The following is a 25,482-nucleotide window of genomic DNA, read 5'->3' on the forward strand; positions in this document are numbered from 1 at the left end:
GAAGCTACAGGTTAACAAAAGAGAATACAAACCTGCAGCAAATCCATCAAATATTCTGTTTTTCCTTAAGACTGGATGACTATTAGTGCTGATGAGAACACCTGCTTGAGCATTCCTGAAAATATCATTTTCTTCAAGGAGACCTATAATAAAATATTTCCTCAGATTAAGGCTAATGCATATAACATTTTAACTAGCCTCTGATGGTATTTAGGGTTTCTTTTAGTTTCTTATTAGTACTGTATATATATACATAAGTTTTTTCAGTCAAAATATTTTTTGTAACTCAGGCATGTAAGGTAAAACTTAAACCAAAATTTGCTTAAAATAACATGTAATGTCAGAACTGAAAGTTCTGACAATAGGGGTATTACCTAAGTTTATTCACTACTTCATCCCCAGTGTCTGGTATATAAGTTTCCAGATTCCAGTACTGGTGAATCAATTAATTTGAAATATTTCTAGAAACTGTGCTGTTTTATCAAGACCTTACTTCTGTTCTTTATTACTATATTCATCCCCTGGTGAGTTTCCTTTAATTCTGTTGTCATCTGTTGCAGTTTGCAGTCACTCTTAATCAGTTTAGTTCAGGTTCTCATTATTTCTTGCCTAGGATATTCTAAGTCTCTGCTTCTAATCTTGCATATTTGTGTTACGGCCTTCTCAAGTACTATTACTAAGATGAAGTCCAAACTTCACATAGAAAACCTCTCATGATGTGGGCCTTGTCTCTTCAGCCTCAACTTTGCATACCTCTAGATTTAACTAAACCATTTGTTTCCTTTAGACAATGTGCCACTCTTAATTTTTATGGATGCTGTTGTCCTCTTTGTGTTCACCATTTCTATCACAGTGGTTGGTACAGAAGTGTTCAATCATTATTTGCAGAAAAAGAGTGCAATAATTACACTGGAATGACCAACCCTGTCTCTGCCCTCTCCCCCCTCCCCAATTTCCTGAGACGGCTCAAGTGATTTTACTATACAAAGATTTTCTCAACACCTTGCAACCAACCAACCTTTCTGCATTTTGTGTCCTCACTATAATCTCGTAAAGAAAGACTCCTATTAAAGATATGGCACTTTATTGAACTATTGGATTCTAAAGTCCATGAGAATTTATGTCAACGAGATCATCACTGCTTGCTTATACCAAATTTTGGTCACTTAAGTCTTGGTATGTTTGCCTATTCTTCCATAAAAAATAATGTACATTTTTGAGTTACTGACATTTCAGTAACAGCAATAGATTTGCATTCAGCATTCTCCAATGTCCAAGAATTTGCAGAATTTGCAAGGGGCAGGCATTGCGGAACTTCTGCTTCAATGCAAAGTGAGCCAAACTTTCTGTATATCAAATCAGACATGCTTTCGCTTTGTTAATTTCACTCTCCAAATAAAAGTTATAAAAGCAATACCTATGTAGACATTTTTATATCAATTTTCCTCACACCTATTGCTGTAACTTTACTATATCATTCACTATTCTGAAAAATAAGATTCAGACTGATATCAAATTTGTCTATTTAAAAAAAGTCTTCCTGACAACTGGCAGAGTTAAGGTGGCTACAAAATAAAGTACTGTAAAGATTTGTCTCCTTTAACTCTAGGCTCTATCTAAACCATCTCAATCTGGTATTGATGAGGATAAAGACTTAATCATTCAATTATATTAGCTGGATTCAATTATATTAGTTGGCAATGTTACTGATCATTACAGATATGGAAGAATAAGGGAAAACTGTGTTTTTCACTAGTGCAAAATTAACAATAATACCTCGACCCCCATTAAATATACAGATGCCACCATCTCTTCCATCATGGATTTTATTTCTTCTTAGTGTAGGGTTACTATCTGTCTTAATCCAGACTCCAGCCATTGCATTGTCAAATATTTCATTGTCTTCTATACAGCCTAGACCTATAAATGCAAAAATTTAGGTATATTATTTAGAAGATATACCTGAAGTCTGTTAATATAAAAAGATGATGGATGGGTCAAACATACCAGAATTATAAACTAGAATTCCACCGTTCTGTCCTCCCCAAATTTTGTTACGTCTAATTTTGGGGTTGCTTCCAGTCCTATGGATAAGATAGAAATACCATCATCAATTGCTGCTACTCCCATATGCCATGTTACACGGGGTATCACTGGAGAAAGTCACACATTAATCAGGTAAGAATAGCCTGGGGGGTGGGGGTGGGGTGCATGCCTAAAAATCCCAGCAGTTCAGGAGGCTTAGAATAACTTCTAAGAAAGGGCTGGCGAAGTGGCTCAGTGTTTAAGCACCAGTTGTTTCAATCCTTGGTATCAAAATAAATAAATATGCACTGGAGTTCTTGAAGATCCTCAGAGAAGTCTATCAGTAAAGAAAATGGTTAATTTAATTTGCTTATCCCGTTACGACACTTTGCTATAGATTATATCACTACGGAGCCTTCAAATATGTAAAATACACTGAGAGGGTTATATTAAATGACTTTTTCAATTTTGTTATTGTATACTCCCCTCAGATAAAATGAAGGGTCAAATTATGTGAACATTAAGAGTTCCAGAAACATACAAGAGGGATATAAAAAACTTTTATTATTTTGTTGGAATTGGGGATTGAACCCAGAGATGCTTTACCACCAAACTGTCTCTAGCCCCTTTCATTTTATATTGAGCCTCAATCTTGTTAAGTTGCGTAACTAGCCTCAAGCCTCCTGAGTAGCTGGAATTACAGGTGTGAACAACTGTTCCTGGCTATAAAACAATTTTACATAAATAGTATAGCTGATGTGATTCATAATGGATGGCACAACAGTGGAAAATTTCTTACTACATATGTCACTGGTTCCTGTCATCATCTAGACTAACTACATTCTGGTAATTCAAATTGAAAGTGTGTGTGTGTGTGTGTGTGTGTGTGTGTGTGTGTGTGTGTGAGAGAGAGAGAGAGAGAATGTGTGTATTACAAATAATATAGGGATATACACAAAAGACGGGACACTAAACAAGAAATTCCTTCTACATAGTCCACTTACTCCCAACTTTCTCTCAAAAGAAAGCCAAATGTGAAAACATTTACCTTATTTGAACCCCTGAATACATATGATTATAGATATCATTGTCCTCTAGCACTCCATGTCCATTGTCGTAAAAATAAACACCAACCTAAAATTAAAAATGTAATATATATTTTTTCAAGTTACAAGGGTTACAAATCAACATTTCTCACCCAAGAGTTTAAGCTCATCCTACCTGCTTGCCACTGTGTATCCGATTTCTTCTCAATACTGGAGTGCTGCCAGTTGTCACCCAGACTCCAGCCAGAGTATTACTATAAACTTCATTTTCTTCTATTACACCTTGTCCTTTTTCATGCTAAATAAAAGTCACACTGGTTACAATATACATCTCTTCTATAAGCAAGTAGTAGTATATACTATGGACCTTCCTTAAAGATAGATAGGAATAAAATTTCAATTTTTGTTTTTATAGTGGGATAATGACCTTTTTTTTTTTCCTTTTTGATGCTGAGAATTGAACCCAGGGCCTCATGCATACTAAAAATGCACTCTACCACTAAGCGACTGTTCCATCTTCAAAACAGTCTTTTGATGTAGCTTCTACCTGAGTTTTAAGAATTTTATATTAGTTTTAAGATTTTTATATTATTATGTGGTTTTATACCTTTAAATCTATCATAGCAAGAGTGGAAACATTCAGTTTTCTTTAGCAAAAGAACTTATTTCATTCTGATATTTGTAACCAACTAGACCTTTCATTTTAGTATTTAGTTATTCCAAACTTCTACCAGTGAAATCACTTCAAAGTAAGGTCTTCATATTATCTAAATTTGAGAAATGAGCCTAGAATCATAAATAAAAATTAAGTCATACCTAGTCTAATAAAAACCTTTATGATGTTGCCTGTATTACTTGAATTAGTTAACAGTTTCAGATAATCATGATAGAAGAAATGCAACTGATACACAGCTTTCAAATTTTTGAAAGATATTTGTTTCAAAAAATTCAAATTAAAAAAATTCTTTTCATAATATATTCAAGTCTAAATGCTTTTGTAGAATTTCAGAGACTCACAATAACACTACCAAAATTCCAATGTAACCAGTCTCAAAGATTGCCAGTTTTGAGAGTTTAGTACACACTGCCAATAATTAACACCAAAAAAAATGCCCAAATTTAGCTGATTAAATTTTATAGAACTCTACATATAGTATAAAATAAGAAGTCATTCATATACTGACAGTTTTATATCCTGCCTAAATACTAAAGAGTTACAAATTCATACTCCAAATATTGAATAGCTACATGTAGCCTTCACCTCCCCCTTTTTTTGTCCCATGATTTTTGTGCACGAATTTATGTAACTGTATTTGTTAACTTACCACATAAATTCCACCATGTTGGCCATCGTGAATTTTATTATGTCGAACAATTGGACAACTGTTTGTCCTAATCTGAATTCCTGCTAATGCATTGCCTATTTAAAAATAAAGGTTACAATGTCAATATTCAAGAGCCTAGTGGGATACATTAAGTGTTTTACAAAAGGTAGTAGCAAATGCTTTTTTTTTCTTCTTCTTTTTGGTACCAGGAATTGAATCCAGGAACATTTAATCACTGAGCTACATTCCCAGTCCTTTTTATTTTTTACTGAGACAGGGTCTCACTAAGTTGTTAGGGCATTGTTAAATTGCTGAGAATTTGTGATCCTCCTGCCTCAGCCTCCCAAAATCACTGGGATTACAAGCATGTGCCACTGCACCTGGCCCAAAATTCTTACATTAGAATTTTAGTGGGCATTAGAAGAAAAACTAAGGGACTATAGTGTAAACACAAAAAAGGATTGCAGACAGTATGTATAGTACAGTGGTTACTAGAGCCAGGCTGCCAAGCATAGGAAGTAATACAATTCCTGAGATTCTATGTGACATTAGGAAAATTATTTAACTTCTTTGTGCATCTGTGTCCTGATCGGTAAGTGGGGATATTTAATAATATCTACCTCATAGGGTTGATGTGAATATTGTTGACTTTATTCAGGTAAGGTCCTCAAAACAGTGCCTGGCATTTAAATAAGCATTATATATTGTCCAGGTAAGTTACCAGAACAGAAAGCCTAGAAACATGAATGAAGCTTCTAAAGCTATAATGAGGAATATTTTCCTTCTCTACATAGTTGAAAGTGTATTAAACTACCACAGAATTAATTTATTGTTAAGTAATGGAGTGAATCCAAGGAAACCGTAGATAATTCTTGAGACTAGGGTCTTATTTATATTTCACCCAGCTATCTGCATAGTGCATAGTATATAGTAGATACCCAGGGAATATTTGTTAAATAAGTAAGTACTGCAGAATTTACTGGGAATTTAAAGAAACTAGATCAGTTCTCCACTCAGATGATTTCAAAATAGCCTATTTTGCTAATGTCAAGAAGACGTTTTCTAAAACAAACCATATGCTTACCATAAATGTCATTTCCTTCAATAAGGCCTCGTCCATCACCAAAGATGTAAACTCCTCCTTGATTTCCATTAAATATAGAATTTCCCCTATAATTATGTAAACAATAATAGTACCTATTTTAACAAAGCTTGTTTTATGCAACTATTAAGACTACTTATAGTTATGTGATAAATTATTTAACTTCTACTCTGTTTACTTGTAAAGTTGAGACACACTTACTAGATGATTTCTAAATTCTTTTAGTTCTTTCTAATCCTAAGACTTGGGAAATGTCACCTATTATTTGAGACAAAAATAGCATTCATTTCCATTTTTTTTTTGCAGTACTAGGGATCAAATCCAGGACACTAAACATGCTAGGCATAGGCAAGTGCTGTTAGATAACACTAAGCTACAGCCCCTGACACCAAATAGCATTCTTAAAAGTTCCTCTCAAAAAATTAAATTTCTTTTAGCTGATCTACAAACATTTGTGTAAGAGGACACAACATCCATTTTCCTACAGCAAGTGGAAAAGAAAATTTGATAATTAAAAAATAATCCATGCTCTCTGTTTTACCCAGTCTTGGACAATGGCTTTTAAGACTAGATTTATTTCACTTCTTATTGTGACTATAGGGGTACAAACTATAAGGGAAAGTACCAGTCTACAGTTTTGACTTTTTGATATTCATAGTTTCTCTGTCCAAGAATCTTTCAGATAATTTGTTTCTTAAGTTACTCTAACTTTTGACTTTTAGAGAAAGAGAAGACAAAGTAATTTAAATTCCAAGAGAAAATCTCAGCTCTACTTAGTCATCAATAATGTGGTTTGATTAATTTTAAATAAAAATTACAGGATTTGCAATTGTTTATAAAATAATTTTGTGTATGGCATAAGTCACTAATAAAAGTAAACAGAAGACAGAAAACCAAATGATAAATAACTATTCTCAATTGGATGCAAATACTTTAATAAGAGTCAAAGCTTGGTATCTTAACTTTTCTTATATGACAAACCCCTGAAGCTAAATGTAATTTCTATCCATAATTATAGATAAATACCTTATTGTTGGGTCACTATTTGAGGTAATCCATACACCTGCAAAGTTGTTTGCATAGATTTTATTCTCTATAAATTGTCCTCTTCCTTTTTCATGGACATATATTCCTCCAGTCTGCCCATGGTGAATTTCACATCGAACCACTGTGGGGTTAGCATAGGCTTTTACTTCAAAGCCTGCTATCCTGTTTCTGTGTATGTTGCAACTTTCAAAGTAACCCTGAAAAAATACAGAAATTAAATCCGATGGTAAATGCCATTTTCCAAAAAGAAATAAAACTTTAAAAACTTCTGAATGCACATTTCAAAATAAAGCATCAAAAATGTTCAAGTATAAGGATGAAAAATAAACACTAACCTTCAAATGATGAATATGGAAAGAAACAGATTTAAATGTTTTAGTAAAACAACTATGAACTTCTACTTATTATAAATGCATTCAAAGACAGGAAACAAGGAAAGATCTATTATAAAGTGCAATTAAATACCATTATCTAATACATATATGTATGAGAGAGAGAGAGAGACAAAGAGTGTGTTTGTTTGTGTGTGTGTGCGTCCTTCAACAAAAGGCTGAAGACATAAAGAAAATAAACTCTGGTTGCCTTAACAGTGTTGGGTAGGGATGTAGCTCAGTGGTAGAATCCCTGCCTAGCATGTCAAGGCTGGGTTGCACACACATACACCCATACCCACATCCACAATAAACTCCCAACAGATCAACTTCTAAAAGTTGACCTGAAGCCAGGTACAGTGGTATACACCTGTAGTCCCAACCTCCAACTACTCAGAAGGCTGAGAGGTATGAGGATTGCCTGAGTCCAGGAGTTTGAAGCCAGCCTAGGCAACAGCAAGACCCAAAGGAAAGAGAGGAGTGGGGGAAGGGTGACCTAAAAACATATTCAGAATATGTTTAATTGAAACATTCAATTAAAAAAAAAGTTTTCCTAAAGCTGGGTGCAATGGCACACGCCTGTAACCCCAGCAGCTCCGGAGGCTGAGGTAAGAGGATTACAAGTTCAAAGCCAGCTCAGCAACAGCGAAGTGCTAAGTAACTCAGTGAGACCCTGTTTCTAAATAAAATACTAAATAGGGCTGGGGTTGTGGCTCAGTGGTCAAGTATCCCGGAGTTTAATCCCTGGTAATCCTCCTTGCACCGCCCCCCCCAAAAAAAAGTTCTCCTAGTATGCATGAGGCTCTGGATTCAATTCCCAACACCACAAAAAATCATACTAGGGGCTGGGGTTGTGGCTCAGTGGTAGAGTGCCTGCCTAGCATGTGTGAGGCACTGGGTTTGATTCTCAGAACTACATATATAAAAAAATAAAGTCCATTGAGAACTACAAAAATATTTTTAAAAAAGAAAATCATACTAACTCAATAATAGGGAACTAGCTGCATTTTCCTTTCAAATATTTTAAGGCAATTTATTCATTTTGTTAAAGAGGGATCTCCAATGTAAAATGCTCCAGTAATAAGAACTATAAGTTACAATTATAAGAACACTGCCTTGTAATGCAAATCACAAAAGCTCCAAGGTGTGTGTGTGTGTATATATATATATATATATATATATGTATTTTTTAAAGTGAAATAAGGTCTTTATGAGTTTCACAAAACACAGCCAAGCATAGTGGTGTAGTATACATGTAATTCCAGCTAATTAGGAGGCTAATGCAGGAAGATAACAAGACAAGCCTCAGCAACTTAGTGAGACCCTGTCTCAAAATAAAAAGGACTGGGGATGTGGCTCATTGGTTAAGTGCTCCTGGGTTCAAGGAAAAAAAAAAAAAAAAAGGAGGTGGAGAAAATTGGGCTGGAGGTGTATCTCATGGGCAGGATACATGGCATGTGCAAGGCCTTAATTCCTAGCACAACAAACAAATCAAAACAAAATATATAAAAAACAAAGATAACAGGGTATAAAAACTTAATTCAATCATAGTGTTTAGAAATGGGGCACTCATGATTGAATACTTGTGGCTTTATAAAAGAGACAGAGAACAAAGGGGACACATCCATGGTGCCAATTTATTTCCACATGATGCCCTGGGCCAATTTTATGATTTGGTGGAAAAGGAAATTGTCATTATAATTTAGCTGCTCAACCCTGGACCAGAATTCTATCCCTAAGTCAAAATAAACCTCCTGTATTTATAACTTATACAGTCTGCAATAATGGGTTATTAGCAAGAGAAAACCGACTAATACAGATGGCAATGAATGAGGCCACAGGAAAGGAAGGTAATTCCTCCGCCACAGTAATATTTTCATAGAAATAACTTTAGGCAGAAAAGGCAAATCTAAAGAAAGGAAACTAACATGCAATTTTTCTTATCTAAAACTTTATTTCTGGTAGCTGAGGGTGCAGCTTAAGAGCACCTGTTTACCAAGTGCAAGGCCCTGAGTTTGACCCCCAACATCACAAAAATAACAAATAAATAAAAAAGAACCAAATTAAAAAAAATAAGTTTAAATTCATCATCTAAGGAAGACTATCCAAAGTCAGATGAAGTGAAAGAAGAACAGAGAGAACAGGAAGATCTCAACACAAAGAACACAGAAAATGTATCACTAGTCATATGAAAAATTCAGAAATTTAGAACACTTCAAATATTTTATAGCAATCTGAAACTGTTATGATATTTTAATCATTTTACAAAAGTAACACTGCAATGGACTAAATATTAAACAAACATAAGTGGGTAACTGAATACTGAAAAGAAAATTTGATTATACCAAGCAATTATTCCTAATTACTTTTACTGATATTGTGTTATGTGAAATCTCCTCCCTTTATTTGAAGGTGCTAGGTATTGAACCTCGGAACCTCATACATGCTGTCATGTGCTTTACTACTGGGCTATAACTTTACCCCCCTAGAACTTCCCCTTTTATTGGTACTGGGAACTGAATCCAGAAGCACTTGACCACTGAGCTGCATTTCCAGTCTTTTTTGTTTTTTATTTTGAGACAGGGTTTAGCTAAGGAGGGTATTGCTAAATTGCTGAGGCTGGCTTTGAACTTGTGACTTTCCTGCCTCAGCTTCCCAAAGTTTCTAGAATTATACAGGCATGTGCCACTGCACCTGGCTTAGAATTATTATTTTTTTGTACTGAGGTTTGACCCCAGGGGTGCTTTACCATTGAGCTACATTCTCAGCTCTTTTTCTTTTAAAATTTTATTATTATTACTGAGACAGGATCTCACTAAGTTGCTGAAGGTGGCCTCCAATTTGCAAAAACTCCTACCTCCAGAGTGCTAGGATTAGAGGCATGCATCACTGTGCCTAGCTAAAATTGTCATTTTTTACAAAAAACATGCTAAAATATTTAGTGATGACATGCTGCTATATTTGATTGAAAATAATGCAAAGTATAAGGAAGGGAATAAAAAGTGAATGGGGAGGTAGAGATGTAACAAAACTGGCCATGAGTGTTGATGAATACATGGAGATACATTATACCATTTCTCTACTACTTTTTTTTTTCCATACCATGGATTGAACCCAGGGGCACTTAACCACTGAGCCACATCCCCATCCTTTTAAATATTTTATTTACAGGGAGGATCGCACTAAGTTGCTAAGGCTGGCTTTGAACTTGTGATCCTCCTGCCTTAGCCTCCTGGGCTGTTGGGATTATAGGTATATGCCGTCGTGCCTGGCTCATTCTCTCTCCTTCTGTGTATATTAGAAAGATTTCATTTAAAATTTTTTTAAAAATTAAAAGACAAACCCCACAGAAACAAAACAGACACTAGAACCATGGAAATGAAATAAAAGAATTAGATACAAGGAAATCACACAATACTGAAAGGAAAAGAACACAGGAATATAAAAAATACAAAGAGAGCCAACTTTCTAAAAAAAAGCACACATGGAACAGAAAAATCACAAAACAACAAACCAACATATGAATACTGAGAAAAGTAAATCACTCCCAGAAAGAAAAGAAATAAAACAAAACCAAACCCAGGGTAATCTCAGAGTTCTAAAAAACACTCAATGCTACAACAGAAAAATGTTATAGAATTCAGAAGGAAAGAAGGTATAATCTAACTCAGTTAAGTAACAGGCATTCTCAAGTGCAAGAATTCAAGCTACAATGCTCACAACACTCCTAATACACATTTTTTAGTGGTGCATTATAGCTGTACATAATGGTAGGATCTGTTGTTACATATTAGAATATGCACACAACATAACTATATAATTTGGCCCATATCCTCTTTAAAAAACAATCAAAAAAGTTATGATGATAATACCCAGTCACACCAAAAGAATCAAAATTTTTAAAATTCAGGTGGTTGGGGCTAAGGTTGTGGCTCAGTGGTAGATTGCTCACTTAGCATGCATGAGGCACTGGGATCGATCCTTAGCACCACATAAAAATAAAGATACTATGTCCACCTAAAGCTTAAAATAAATATTTAAAAAAAAATTCAGGTGGGTTGGTGATATAGCTTAGAATCAGGGTGCTTGCCTCACTGAGTTCAATTCCCAGCACTGACAAAAATTAAAACATTAAAAAAAAAAATCAGGAATGGACAAAATGTGAAAAAAGAACTGCTGAATAAATGTAAATAGAGACCAATAACTGTAGGAATGTAAATGTTTTAAACCTTCACAAAAGAAAAATAATAATATAAATGATGAAATGAAGCTAGGTTGAAATTTTAAAGTATGTCTATTTTCTTGTCTCAAAATACAGAGTAAAAAAGAACTGAGATATAGCTCAGTGATAGGAACATCCTTCAGTTCAATCCACAGGACCATAAAGAAAAAAAAACCTTTTGCCTGTTACAAAATTTAAGCAGGATGAGGTGGCTCATGCCTGAAATTTCAGCAACTTGGGGAGACTGAGGCAGGAGGATCCAAGTTCCAGGCCAGCCACAGCACATTAGCAAGGCCCTAAACAACTTCATGAGACCATTGTGTCAACACAAAAAAATAAAAAAAGCCCTGGGTACGAGTGGTTAAGTGCCCGGGGGTTCAAACCTCAATATCCCCCGCCCCCCAAAAAAAAGATAAGAGGCATAAAATAGAAATCAAACTAACAAGACCTTTAATTCTAAAAGTGTACTCTCTACAGACAACCTGTGTTCAACTTACTCATGGTGCTTTTTAGAAATGCATCTCTTTGGCCTCAACCTTGAAAATTTGACTTCTTATACTTGGGGTAGAAATGGGAATTTTCATTAAAAAATAAAGATTCTGGGTGATTTTTATGTACAATTACATTTGAGAACCAACACTATTAGATTAGACTCTCCTTATAGATCACATCAATTCCATAAGGACTCTTCTCATCACTATGCTTATCTGGATGTAATGTCTGACATTATAGAATAAATATTACATGTTGATTTTAAATATAATGCTGAATTGCTTCAATTCAGACAATCTGATGGTGAAAAATAATGTTGAAACTTATTTAAGAATAAAGGTCTTACCATGCCATGATCAAATGTGAACACACCAACGTCACGTCCATGATGAATATGATTCCGCCTAATAATTGGGTTTCCATGATTTTTAACCCAAATTCCAGCTAAAGCATTATTGGAAATTTCATTATCTTCATATATTCCCTATAACATTTAATCAGAAACAAACTTTAGGATAGCTTTAAAGAAATTAAGAAAGAAAAAAACAAAAAAAACAAAAAAATACCTGTGCATGATCTGTTATATAAAGTCCAACATTTTCACAGTCACTGATGTTACAGTGCTTGATAGTGGGACATGCTCCTTGACCACTAACACATACTGCAGAACCAACTATAAGAAAAAGTATTTATTAAAAATAACCTGGGCAACACAGTGATTTAATTTTACTGTAAAAGATAAAGGAAACACTAACCTGTACATGTACTTCGGATGATACAGTGATCAATAATAGGGCTACAATTTACTGTAATCTCTAAGCAGTGGTGTGCATTGTGGTGCTGAGCAGATTTGTCATCAGGATTAAACTGGAAAAGTAGAAATTTCATTTGAAATAAACCACCATTACTTTAATGATTTCAACATTTATTTTTTAAATCTTAAAAATTTCTTACCCTTATTGTCATATATCCAACATAAGCATCTTCAGAACCTTCCATAAAAACAAAGGTTGAATCTCTAGTGTTTTCAATAATAACTTTGTCTGCTACTTTCCCAGGTGCTGTGGAGAAGATATTTTAAGGCATATTACTTTATTCCATTCCAACCAGGTACTTTTATGGAGAGGGGGACTTCTTTAAAAAACACCAGTATTGGGGCTGGGGTTGTGGCTCAGTGGTGGAACGCTTGCCTAGCGCTTGTGGGGCCCTGGGTTCAATCCTCAGTACCACATAACAATAAATAAAGGTATTGTGTCCAACTACAACTAAAAAAATAAATATTTTTAAAAAACACCAGTATTAAGCAGTAGGACTAATACTCTCTTTATTAGGTAACTATCAGTCTTTATGATATTTAAAGAAGATATTATTTTACCATTATCCTCAAATCCATGTATAGTAATACACTAGGAAAAACCAGCTCAGGCAGAGAAGAGACCTCTTTAAATTTGTTGCAACAGTACCCTCAACTTGGAAAGTAATAAAATCAGCATGCAAAAGTCTTCTATACTCTCTCCCAGTTTTTAAAATTATTTTTTAATTTTTTGGTGCTAGGGATTGAACCCAGAGGCTCATATGCTAGGTAAGTGCTCTATACTGAGCTACACACCCAGCCCTTTCCTCCTCTATAATGGAGAAAGGGGAGGGAAACAGGCAGTAAATGCAAATTTCATTAGCAAATAATAATTGCTTGCCATCTTAAATTGATCTATGTACTGTATCCCCAAAAACTCAGAGACAACACAATCCTTCCAATCACTCATCAGTGTTCAACAAACATTTCACTGTATTTATTCTTACAAATTTGACCATAATGTATCTTTGAAACAGTATATGATGTATTTAAAAGTTACATTTCAATTCCTTTAAAATACAGCATTAAAAACATTGTCTTTATTTTTATTTTTTTTATTTTTTCCTCCATCTTTATTTTCACAATAAATATAGAGCTAGCAAATTTTTTTCTTTCTTTAATGAGGAAAGGCAACTGGAGAAAGGGCTAACATCAAGAAATACATACATTTATAATTTGTGAACTCTCATATTTTCATTTTCTCCACAAAGTATGAGATATCTTCATTCCTATTCCTCTCCTACTATTAAGGTATTAAATAAAGCTCAACCAGCTTTTAAGTTACTATCATTTAAAAAAAATCATCTAGAAATTTAATAATATGAATAAAATGTTAAAATTCTAATAACAATGTATTTCAAAATACCTGCACCAATCATGGTGATTGGAGATTCAATATATATCCATTCATCAGTATATATTCCAGAATGAACAAAGATAAGTCCATCAAAATGAGCTTCTTGTACCCCACCAAGGGCATCTTCAATAGTATCATAATACTAAAAAAAGGATAAAAGTGTTAGTACAGAACCGAAAGATTATTATTTTAAATTCATAAAAAAACAAATCAAACATACCAACATATTTTCTCTTCCTTTATATCTTGCAGGGTTACTGTAGAAATGTTCAGCAAATCCTGGCTTTACATGTGCACCTTTATACTGAAATGTCAAAAACAAAGCAAAACCAAATATTGACTACTAATATAAATATTATATTCTAAACATACCACAGTATGACTCCCCTGCCAAGGGGACTGAATCCAAGGCCTTGTGCTTACAAGGCAAGTACTCTACCAACTGAGCTATATATAGCCCCTGCCTCACAGTATAACTTTTAAATATAAAAAATCCCAACTACTCAAACTAATTTTCTGTCATATAGTACAAAATAAAATCTATAATAAGTTATGACTCAGTAATATCTAGTAAGAAAGGCAAAGTTTTTCAATCTCACCACTACTATTCTTATTCATTGGTGGATATTTAGAAGCATCATTGGTCTCTACCCAATTTGATACCTCTAGCACCATCTTCTTTCAATTTCTCAAGTGTAAAGACATTGCCAAATGTTTCCTGGCCTTTGAGAGACCAAATCACTTCCAACTGACAGCCATTATAAAGGACCATAATAAGTTTGTGTGTACAGCTGTGATCCCAACATTTCGGGAAATTGAGGCAGGAGATCTATTGTTTGAAGCCAGCCTCAGCAACTTAGATCCTGTCTCAAAAAACTAAAATAAATGAAAAGGATGGGGATGTAACTCAGCAGCAGAACACCCATGGATTCAATGCCTAGTGCCAAAAAGGGGAGTAGGGGGACCACATAAAGTGGAATAAACTAAATGTGGAAGTTTAAAACGGCTACTGAAAACTATTTAAATATGAGTTCAAACATACCACCTGAAATCATTAAGTGTTCTCTCACTATTGATGCTTATTACCACTAGATAAATTATTAATAAACATGTCCGTAGAAGAAAGAATTGTTAAATATTTTGATGGCTGATAAAAGGTCAGTGGCTGATCTTCAAAACCTATTCTTGACTTTAAATTTATTTTTTCAAGAAACTTTTATTTACATATGCATAATGTAAATTAATATTTTTTGCTTATATTTCATACCAACTGCTGGAAACTCTCTTTCCAAGGATTTGGATGCTCATACTCTTCCGGATTAATCTGGTAGAATTTACCAGGTTCAGGATGCATCATAGGACGGGTATATTCAAATACTTCCATGTATAATCGTTTCCTAAAGGGAATTAAAGATCTCATTATAAAATATCCTTAGAGTAAATAAAACTTTAAACAAATATCTGAGGCCTCAAAAACTAGGTCCCAACTTCCTTAATAAGACTCCTGTGGCACAAGAATTGAAATCAAGAATCAATAAATGTGATGGACTCAAACTAAAGTTTCTTCTCAGCAAAAGAAACAATCTGTGAGGTGAACAGACAGCCTACATCTTTGAAGCAAATCTTTACCCCTCACATATCAGATAGAGCACTCTCACTAGGGTATATAAAGAACTCAAAAACTAGACATCAAAAAACAAATAAGCCAATCAATAAATGGGCCAAGGACCTGAAGAGACCCTTCTCAGAAGATGATGTACAATCAATCAACAAATACATGTTCTTCATCACTAGTAATTAGAGAAAGGCAAATCAAAACCACTCTAAGATTTCATCTCACTCCAGTCAGAATGTCAACTATTATGCATACAAACAATAAGTGTTGGCGAGGATGTGGGGGAAATAGTATACTCATACACTGCTGGTGGGACTGCAAACTGGTACAGTCAATATGGAAAATAGTATGGAGATTTTTGGAAAATTGAGAATGGAACCACCATTTGACCCAGCTATCCCTTTCCTCGGTCTATACCCAAAGGACTTAAAAACAATACTACAGGGACACAGCCACATCAATGTTTATAGCAGCACAATTCACAATAGCTAAACTGTGGAGCCAACCTTGATGCCCTTCAATAGATGAATGGATTAAAAAAAAAAGTGGCATATATATACAATGGAATATTACTCAGCAATAAAAGAGAACAAAATCATGGCATCTGCAGGTAAATGAATGGAGTTAGAGAAATTAATGCTAAGTAAAGTTAGCCAATCCCCAAAAACCAGATGCCGAATGTTTTCTTTGATATAAGGAGGCTGATTCATAGTGGGATAAGGAGAGGGAGCATGGGAGGAATAGACAAACTCTAGATAGGACAAAGGGGTTGGAGGGGAAGGAAGTGGGTATGGGATAATTAATGATGGTGGAATGTGATGATCATTATTATCCAAAGTACAGGTATGAAGACACAAATTGGTGTTAATATACTATGTATACAACCAGAGATAAGAAAAATTGTGCTTTATGTATGTAATAAGAATTGTAATGCATTCCGCTGTCTCATATAAATAAAAAAAATGAAAATAACAGACAAAAATTAATGTAAAAATACAAAATTTTATTTCACTTTTTTGAGCCAGGGTCTTACTTTCGTTGTTAAGGTTGGTATCCAACAATCCTACCACCTTAAGCCTCTCCAGCAGCTAGCACTGTTAACCATGTGCCACCACACAAGGCAACATATAGAATTTTAAATGTGAAAATAGTTTTTGGCTAGAACAATATAACTATATATGAAAATCAGCCTACCCGAAGAAATGAAGCGTCAATTTCTTCAAAAATTGTTCACCGGGGAGGGGGAGGGGGGAATAGGCCACACCTACTATAAATGCTTCATGCCACTTTATTTTAAAAGACAACTTTCAATAAAACACTTAATTCTGCCTATATCTTCAGTTTATTTACATCCTATTAAGTACCATAAAATCTTAGAACTGAAGTAATAATAACTTTTAATTTCTTATACAATGCAAAGGGCTTTTTCTTCTACTTTTCATTTTCAATTTTCATTTCTAATGTAAATACACCTTTTCAATACAAGCACAGCTTAGTATATTCTCCTCCAGTATTTTTATCTACAGATATTTCATTTATTACAGTTATAATTAAACAGAATATTATATATTCTGTTCTTTTCACTTATTATATAACAGCATTTTTTTCCATCTTATTAAAAACTTATATAGTGAGCTGGGGTTGTGGCTCAGTGTAGAGCGCTTGCCTAGCACGTGTGAGGCTCTGGGTTCGATCCTCAGCACCACATAAAAATAAACAAATAAAAATAAAGGCTGTCCACATATAAAAGCTGCTCTACAAAGATCCTATTCTAGCAAATAAGAGATTTTTAGTATCACAACAACTCCAAAAACAAATTTAAAAGAATAAATAAAATAAACTTACGTAGGGCTGGGTATAGTTCAGGGGTAGAGTGCTTGCCATAAACCATGCCCCACACTTCCCAAAAGCAGAAAACAATTTTTTGTAAAGATCACAATTAGGCCGGGCTCAGGGGCACACGCCTGTAATCCCAGCAGCTCAGGAGGCTGAGGAAGGAGGATTATGAGTTCAAAGCCAGCCTCAGCAAATTTGCAAGGCCCTAAGCAACTCAGTGAGATCCTGTCTCTAAATAAAATATAAAAAGGGCTCGAGATGGGGTTGTGGCTTAGTGTTAGAGCGCTCTTTTAGCACATGGGAAGCGCTGTGTTTGATCCTCAGCACCACATAAAAATAAATAAATAAAATAAAGGTATTGTGTCCAACTACAAATAAAAAAGAAAAAAAAAATTTTTTTTAAAAAAAGGGCTGGGGTTGTGGCTCAACGGTCGAGCGCTTGGGTTCACCGCCGGTACCAAAAAAAAAAAAAAAAAAAAAAAAAAATCACAATTAGCAGATATATCTCAACCCTCCAATTAGAAGTCATATAGTTTCCTTAGTTCATGCTCTCATTGCTGGACATTTATATTATCTCTAATTTTTCCTTATTATTATCTATGCTGTTATAAAAAATTTAATAAAATATTTCATAAATATAAAATATTGTTTCAAAAGTGATGGACAAAATACACACTTTCATTAAACTATCAGATTTAACTCTCATTAACTATTTTAAATTACACTTAGCTGTGTTTCTACAAAGCAATTAAATGAAAAACACTTCCCTTGATCTTTCAATTGCTATTACTTGAAAAAAAGCAGAGAAAGTATTTCATTTACTGTATCATAAATACTGCTTGGATTGACAATCCACATTTATGATAAACAGGTAACTTGGACTTCATAATTCTGTTCTGACTACTTAATTGTAATTATCAACTCATACTTTTCTACTATGTTTAGCATTTGAAGCAGTAAATAATACATCAAGATAAGGAATAGGTTTTCCACTTACCACAAAATTGGATCATTAGCAAGTTCACTGAAGCGTTTACATACACAAGCTGCTCTACAAAGATCCTGTTCCAGCAAATAAGAGAAGATTTTTAGTACTACTTCATCTGGCAGTTTCTCCTGAAGATACTGTTCAGCAGGTGCTGCTAAAAAAAAAAAAGAATAAACAATATAAAACAATCTATCATGCTAACAATGCCTTTCTCATTAAAGAATACAATTTTCATTTTATAGAATGAATAACTTGCTTTTGCTAATGGTCATTTTACTTCAGAGATTTATATCTCTATATAAATATATATCTCTACTTATCTTGACTTAACAAGTATTCGTTTAAGTATATTTAATGTGCTATTTAAGATATCAGTCAGAATAAATATATGAAGAATTTTTTTCTTTTTCGGAGGACACAACATCTTTGTTTGTATGTGGTGTTGAGGATCAAACCCCGGCTGCATGCATGCCAGGCGACGGCACTACGGATTGAGCCACATCCCCAGCCCCTATGAAGAATTTTTAAGAAGGATAAAAGCTCAAGATATAGAGGTAAGCATTCAAATGCTATTTAATACTCTAAAATGTAATAACAAATATATATTTCCATTTTTTGGAATGAAGGAAAAAAAAAATTTTTTTTTTTTTTTTGTTACCAGAAATTGAACCCAGGGGTGCTTGACTACTGAGCCCCAGCCCCACCCAACTTTTTAAAATATTTATTTTTTTAGTTGTAGGTGGACATAACACCTTTATTCTATTTTTATGTGGTGCTGAGGATCAAACCCAGTGCCTCACATATGCCAGGCTTCTGAGCTATAACCCCAGCCCCCTAGCCCCCCCTCCTTTTTTTTTTTTATATGTTGAGACAGAGTCTTGCTAAATTGCTGAGGCTGGCTTTGAACTTGTGATCCTCCTGTTTCAGACTGAGATGACAGGTGTGCACAGCTTTGCCTGGCTTGAAGCAAAAAGGTTTTAAAAATTATTTTACCCTATGCCTTAGTTTCCCCATGGGAAATACCTGATAGATCTTGTGACTTTCCAGATACTCTTGCACGTTTTGCTCGATGACCAAAGTTTTCTGTAGCTGAAGTTGAGGCACCCTTCAAAATAAATAAATAAATAAAATAAAATAAAGCAATGTTTCTACCATACATATTTATTACTTCTAAAACAGATAACATTCCCTTTGTTTCCTAAAAAGCATTTCATTACAAAAACGAAAGAAATTATAATTAACATACCTCCATACTGCTCTTTGTAGGACACGCTGTTCTTTTTGGCAAAAGAGTTTTTCTACGAAGTTGGTATGGGCTATTCTGTGCACCAGGACCTGATTCTTCTGCAACCATATCTGCAGGTACATCATCATCTGTTATAAACAAAAGCAATAAGAAAAATAATCACTTAAAAAATGTCTATAGATGCAGTAAATTTTTTAAGATTTCAAATTTGGAGGGACAGAGGAAGAGATACAAATTTTACATAAAATTCCAGCCAACTAGATAACAATTCAAAGGAGAAATTAAAGTTCTATAAAACTCAGAGGACATTAAAAAGGAAAACAAATGCAGGACAACGATATCTGCTTGATTAAAGAAGAGAGAAGGGAACTGGTATTACATGGTTAGAGCCTAAATGGGGAGGTGAGGTAAGGTGGACAGATTGGCAAAGGGCACCATAATCAAAGCAGAGTGAAGAAAGTATCAATGAGGAGGGTCAGTTCAGTCTCTAGTTTCTGATGCTAGTAGGGTAAAAAGGATGTCCACACAGAGCATAGTCTGGTATGTGGGCTGGAACTTAAGAGGGGTAGGAAATAAGTCCGCATGGGGGAGGAGGAGTGGCCTGGAATGGGGAGTCAGAGAAGACAGGAGGGAATTACACAGGAGAGGGTGTGGCAGAGATGTATGATGTATCAAATAAGTCAATAGGATAATGGAAGCCAGATAACCTCACTGTCAGAGAAGATAGTTGTAAATATACAAAGAAAGCAAGAATAAACCCTTTGAATAGGAGATTTCAAGTGTGAACTTATGGTTTCCAAGCATAATCACACAGATGTAAATGTTCCTATGTGTGTGGACATAGGTATACTTATATTTCCTAGCTCTATTCACTAAAAGAGCCTGAGAACACTGATCTTCCAAAAGCAATGAGCATAATAACTGAATCCTGGCTTCTGAATATTATTTTCTATAAAAGGAATAAAGACTCCTTGGAAAAATGGCTGATTTCAGAGTTGGGCAGAAATGGACAAAATGAGTCTGGAATATCTGTGGCAAAAAAACTAAAATGTGCTCAAAAAATGATAAGGACATGTTAAAAGGTCATAAAAGCCAACCTGAAAAGGCTCCACTTGGCAAAAGTATGTTGAAGGGTAAAGATTAATAATAAAAGTAAAAGGATAACCCACAGAATGGATATCAACTCACAAACCTGTACTGACATAAATATGCTAAAAGTCTGAGAATGCATAAGATAAAACTACATTCCCACAAAATACTTAAGTAGAAAGGGGAAAAATAATAATTCCATAGTAGTGATGTCAACCAGACAATGTTTTAATCAAGTGCTCAGTAAACATCAACAGGACAAACTGGAAAAAAAAAAAAAATCACAGCACTTCTATGATGTTTCTAACGAAGATCATAACCTGAGCTGAATTATAAAGAAACATCGAACAAAGTTGTTTTAATGTGTTCTATAACACAAATGATCTACAGTTGTCAAACTGTCAAAGTCATGAAAATCAGGAAAAGTTTGAGAAACTGCTCCAGATTAAAGGCTGTTTGGAATTGAAGATTGAAGAGATAAAGCAGATTTAAGACTGAAAAGTCTTAAATCTATCACATCAATTAGTGAACCTAAAGTCTAAAGTTTAGAAGATAGTAATGAATCAATTTTTACATACTGATTTTAATAGTTCTATGTGGTAATTTGAGAGAATATCCTTGTTGTAGAAAATATACACTAAAGCACTGGAATGTGACAGGGAAATATGTCGACAACTCTTAAATGGCTCCAAAGTAAAAACTGTTGTACCTCTAACTCTTCTTCTCTAAGTTCGATTTTTTTTTAAAGCCTAGCCAATTTCAGTAACATAGAAAATTTAACTTCTAGAAAGTAAATAACACAAATGTAATCAAAAGAAGAAACATGATTAGGAATAAATATGTGCACCCATAATCACCAAAGGATAATTTCTTTATAGCTACTGCTCACAAATCAATATGGAAAAGATTTAAGAATTCAATAAATAAATATTATTTATATTGAGCCAATTAAGGAAACACAAAGACTACAACAAGGTTTGTTTTCTTTTTTTTTTTTTTTAATCCAGCATACGAGTATTATCAGAGGATACTAAGGAATTTTTTTAAAGTAGTTTTTCATTGCTTTTTGAGGATAATTTGGCAATAACTATTTCTCAGCCATTCCATTTCTGGGAAATGATCCTGCAGCTATCCTTCCATGTGTTGGCAAAGTAGTACATATCAAGATATACACTGCAGTACTGTTTACAATACTTCAGGGTAACAATCAAAATGCTCATAACTGTAATCACAGCGGCTCAGGAGGCTGAGGCAGGAGGAAGCCTGTTTGCCAGGAGGAGTGGTTTGTGAAGCAACGCCACTGAGCCATTAAGATGGTGGGGATTCCTTATTGGCTGACTGCTGTATCTAGATGATGCTAATTGAGTCAAGCTGTGTGTAATCAGTTAGGTATATATACCTCTCTGTCCCGCAATAAAGCGGCTCCTGCTACCTTGGGTGCCTGCTACCTTCAGTTCCCGCTGAGTTCCTTCGCAATAAAGGAGTTCCCCTTTCAACCTTCAAGTTGCTTGTCACCTCCCGGTTATTTTGCCCAGCCGGACTGCGACAGAAGCCAACTTCAATGCCAGCCTCAGCAACTGTGAGGTGCTAAGCAACTCAGTGAGACCCTGTTTCTAAATAAAATACAAAATAGGGCTGAAGATGTGGCTTAGTGACCAAATGCTCCTGACTGCAATCCCTGGAACTCCCCACTCAAAAAAAATTAAAAAGTTCATCAGCCAGGGTCTGTTAAATAAGCTATTGTATAGCTATATAAGAGACCATTATATGGCTATATAAAATAAAGCAGTTCTATATAGTTTAATGTGGAATTACCTTAAATATATACTGAGTATAAAAACCAGGGTTGAGGTTTAGCTCAAGGGTAGAGCACTTGCTTAGCATAAGTGAGGCACTGGGATCAATTCTCAAAATGGGAAAAAGTTACATATATGGAACATGTTTAGTATATGTGCTTTAAAAGCTACATATACACGCACACACACATACAAATATAAACACCACAGGACAGGGATCTAACATGAAGAGATAAATTCCTGTTGGCCAAAGAAAATAAGGAACGATGGGACAATTTGAACATCAGTAAGGATAATTACAATGAATAGAAAGAAATGTAATCATGTGTTCATGAAGATACTTATTAAGAAAAAAATGGCTTACTTTGAAAGATGTAGTAAAAACCCCATCATTTCCCAAACTGGTAAAAAATGAGAAACAAACATTTATTTTTAGTTTTCTTGCTGTACCAAGGATTAAATCCTGGGACAGATAAGAGGTCTATCACTAAACCATATTCCTAAACCTTGTTTTTTTTTTTTTTTTTTTTGGTACTGGAGACTGAATCTTCTGATTCTTAACACTGAGCTACAACCCCAGGCCTTTTTTACTTTCAGACATGGCCTAAATTGCTGAGTCTAACCTCAAACTTGCAACCCCCGTTTAAACCTCCAGAGTCACTAAGATTACAGGAACACATCACAGTACTCAACTTCCCCAGACCTTTTTAAAATTTTGTCTTGAGATAGGTTCTTGCTAAACTTCCCAGGCTGACCTGGAATATGTGATTCTTCTACCTCAGCTCCCAGAGTAGCTAGGAATGCAGGCATGCAGCACAGTATGCCTAGCTATGTATTCTTCCATATATAAACTGAACCAGCAGATAACCACACGTTAGAGAAGGGAAAGATTCTCTATAGAGGATAACATTTTAACAATACGTGAATAAGAAATAATAAAAATGGAGAATCATTACTTTCTGAATCTGCAGTGAACTGATTTAACTGCTGAATATCAATAGTCACTAACATCACTAAAAGAAAACAAAAACAAAGCTTTATAATTCTTGATGAAACAAGAGCCCATAATCTATAAAGTCTTATCAAAAACACTAAGTCTGAATCTGATCAAACATATAATAGAGATTCCACAGGTCAAACTGTAGTGGGGGTGGATGGAGAGTAGGGAAAAAACAAAAGAGAACATATACTGTCATATTATTTTTAAAAAGGCAGAAAATGATTATCATGAAATTGCCTTTTAGGAGATCAAAGATTGCAGATTAGAGAAAGGCTGAGCTAAGCCAGCAGCAGAAGTGGTGCCAGTTCACTGCAGAATGAAGGTGAGATACAAACAGAGAGAGAGAAACAGCAGGCTAATATGGCATGGGAAAACCTATAGAACAGAAAAAGCAGTCTAAACTTAGCTGAATTAGAGGCTGTATAGTGAGATGGTATTTGAAAAGTGCTCCAATTTCTCAACCAGCAAGTGAAGAGCTGAGGCTGGGAACCATCTTGAAGAGGCCAGGTTGTAGCCTGCTGCTACAGGAGCCCAGGAGAGATCATACAAAATACTGCCATCCTGTCTCAGCAAGTGCATACCATCAGGCCTAGGATGTGCTTAGTGGAATGTGATTGAAAATTCAGGTTTAGGGCTAGCAAGGGGAATGTGGCTTGTTTCCCCTTTGAGCCTAACAGCTCACAAGATCATCTGAAGGAGGTCTATAAATTGCATAGGTGGGTGCAACTGCACTCTGGAACTGAGCCTGGGAAGGCCAAGTTATGAGTGGTACAGTGTGCAAGACCTGTGCAAGGTTGGTTGTTCTGCCCTACAAGTAGAATTCTTAGGAGGACACGAACATCCAGATGCCCAGCAGAGCCTGGCATTTGCCTGGCCCTAGGATATGTTAATCTAATCTCTCCAAAGCAGATACCACAGGATAAGGTTCAGATCAGAGCTAAACCCTAGCTAGCTGCTGGAACTTCCCATTTAGAACTCTGCATCAGCCCCACCCTAGGAGTGCACTGATCTAGTATGTCCCAACAAACTCAAACTTTCCAGTCCACCATACCTTTTAATGGTGAGAAGGGAAGCTGAGAACTATTTCAGCCAGTTTTGTTCCAGGCCACTCTGGATGATAGCTAGGTGCGCGACATAAAAAGAGAAATGGCTTGGGCTGGGGTTGTGGCTCAGCGGTAGATCACCCGCGAGGCCCTGTGTTTGATCCTCAGCACCATAAAAATAAAATAAAAATATTGTGTCCATCTACAACTAAAGAATTGAGAGAGAGAGAAAGAGAGAGAGAGAGAGAGAGAGAGAACGAACGAGCTTGAGCGCTTAGTCCTGAGGTTGGCTTTAAAGTCACACCATCCTCCTGTCTCAGCCTCCAGAGCTGCTGAGATTACAGATGGGCGCCACCATACCCAGCCTCTTTTCTTTTCAGCAACCATTTGTTAATTCATTTTGTCTCCAGGGTTAGGGATTTTTACTTGTTTTGTTTTGATAATATTTTGTTTGTTTCTCATTACTCTTTCCTTTTTTCTTCCTCTAGTAGCCAAATTCTCTTCTGTTTATTTTTTTCTTCCTTCTTATAGCTACTATCACCTGTTCTCTCTCTCTTCTGCTTTGTTTCTTAACGTTCCAGATATTCTGATTTTTTTTCTGCTTTCCTACCTCATTTTCTTTTAACTGTATTTTTACCACCTTTCAGAAATGTTTGGTTTATATAATTCTTGTCCCCATCATTCAAATTGTTGCATTTATTAGTATTGTGGGGTGTAGTTGATATCTACTGTTTAAGGCTAGATCTAGCTCATGGCTAGTTACTGTTACTGACCCTGCCATTTCTGTACTGTGGTAACTGGTGTTGTAGTTGTCATAGTAGATACCATGCATTTATTTTAATGCTGTATATTGTTTGCTGCTATTGTTTGTTCCTTCCTTTTCTGAGAGATGCTGGAAATCTACAGGATAGTAGTGTCTATTGTTGAGCTACACCCACAATTCAGCCAAGAGATGGACACCTTGCTTCATACACAAATTAATCCTACTCAAATTTTTTTGTTTTAATATTTTAGTTGTCGATGGACCTT

General features: G+C 35.1%; 1 protein-coding gene across 4 annotated transcripts in view; it reads right to left on the reverse strand.

The window, feature by feature from the left end:
- The window catches only part of Fbxo11 (F-box protein 11), an 88,042-nt gene that overhangs the window by 3,050 nt on the left and 59,510 nt on the right, over positions 1-25,482 (reverse strand). For 2 of the 4 annotated variants that reach the window (XM_076833201.2, XM_076833204.2), the window contains exons 2-19: positions 19,526-19,653; positions 19,303-19,384; positions 18,289-18,433; positions 15,108-15,237; positions 14,061-14,144; positions 13,850-13,982; positions 12,585-12,691; positions 12,386-12,497; positions 12,197-12,303; positions 11,977-12,114; positions 6,525-6,742; positions 5,481-5,566; positions 4,397-4,491; positions 3,247-3,369; positions 3,074-3,159; positions 2,008-2,084; positions 1,777-1,920; positions 33-143 (exon numbers count right to left, since the gene is read on the reverse strand). In XM_076833201.2, coding sequence (XP_076689316.1) covers positions 33-143; positions 1,777-1,920; positions 2,008-2,084; positions 3,074-3,159; positions 3,247-3,369; positions 4,397-4,491; positions 5,481-5,566; positions 6,525-6,742; positions 11,977-12,114; positions 12,197-12,303; positions 12,386-12,497; positions 12,585-12,691; positions 13,850-13,982; positions 14,061-14,144; positions 15,108-15,237; positions 18,289-18,433; positions 19,303-19,384; positions 19,526-19,653 — 2,106 coding nt within the window. The remainder of the gene's footprint in view (positions 1-32; positions 144-1,776; positions 1,921-2,007; positions 2,085-3,073; positions 3,160-3,246; positions 3,370-4,396; positions 4,492-5,480; positions 5,567-6,524; positions 6,743-11,976; positions 12,115-12,196; positions 12,304-12,385; positions 12,498-12,584; positions 12,692-13,849; positions 13,983-14,060; positions 14,145-15,107; positions 15,238-18,288; positions 18,434-19,302; positions 19,385-19,525; positions 19,654-25,482) is intronic. The other 2 variants (XM_076833202.2, XM_076833203.2) reach the window with 2 other exon arrangements.

Source organism: Callospermophilus lateralis, chromosome 14 (assembly GCF_048772815.1).
Source record: "Callospermophilus lateralis isolate mCalLat2 chromosome 14, mCalLat2.hap1, whole genome shotgun sequence".
NCBI lineage: Eukaryota > Metazoa > Chordata > Mammalia > Rodentia > Sciuridae > Callospermophilus > Callospermophilus lateralis.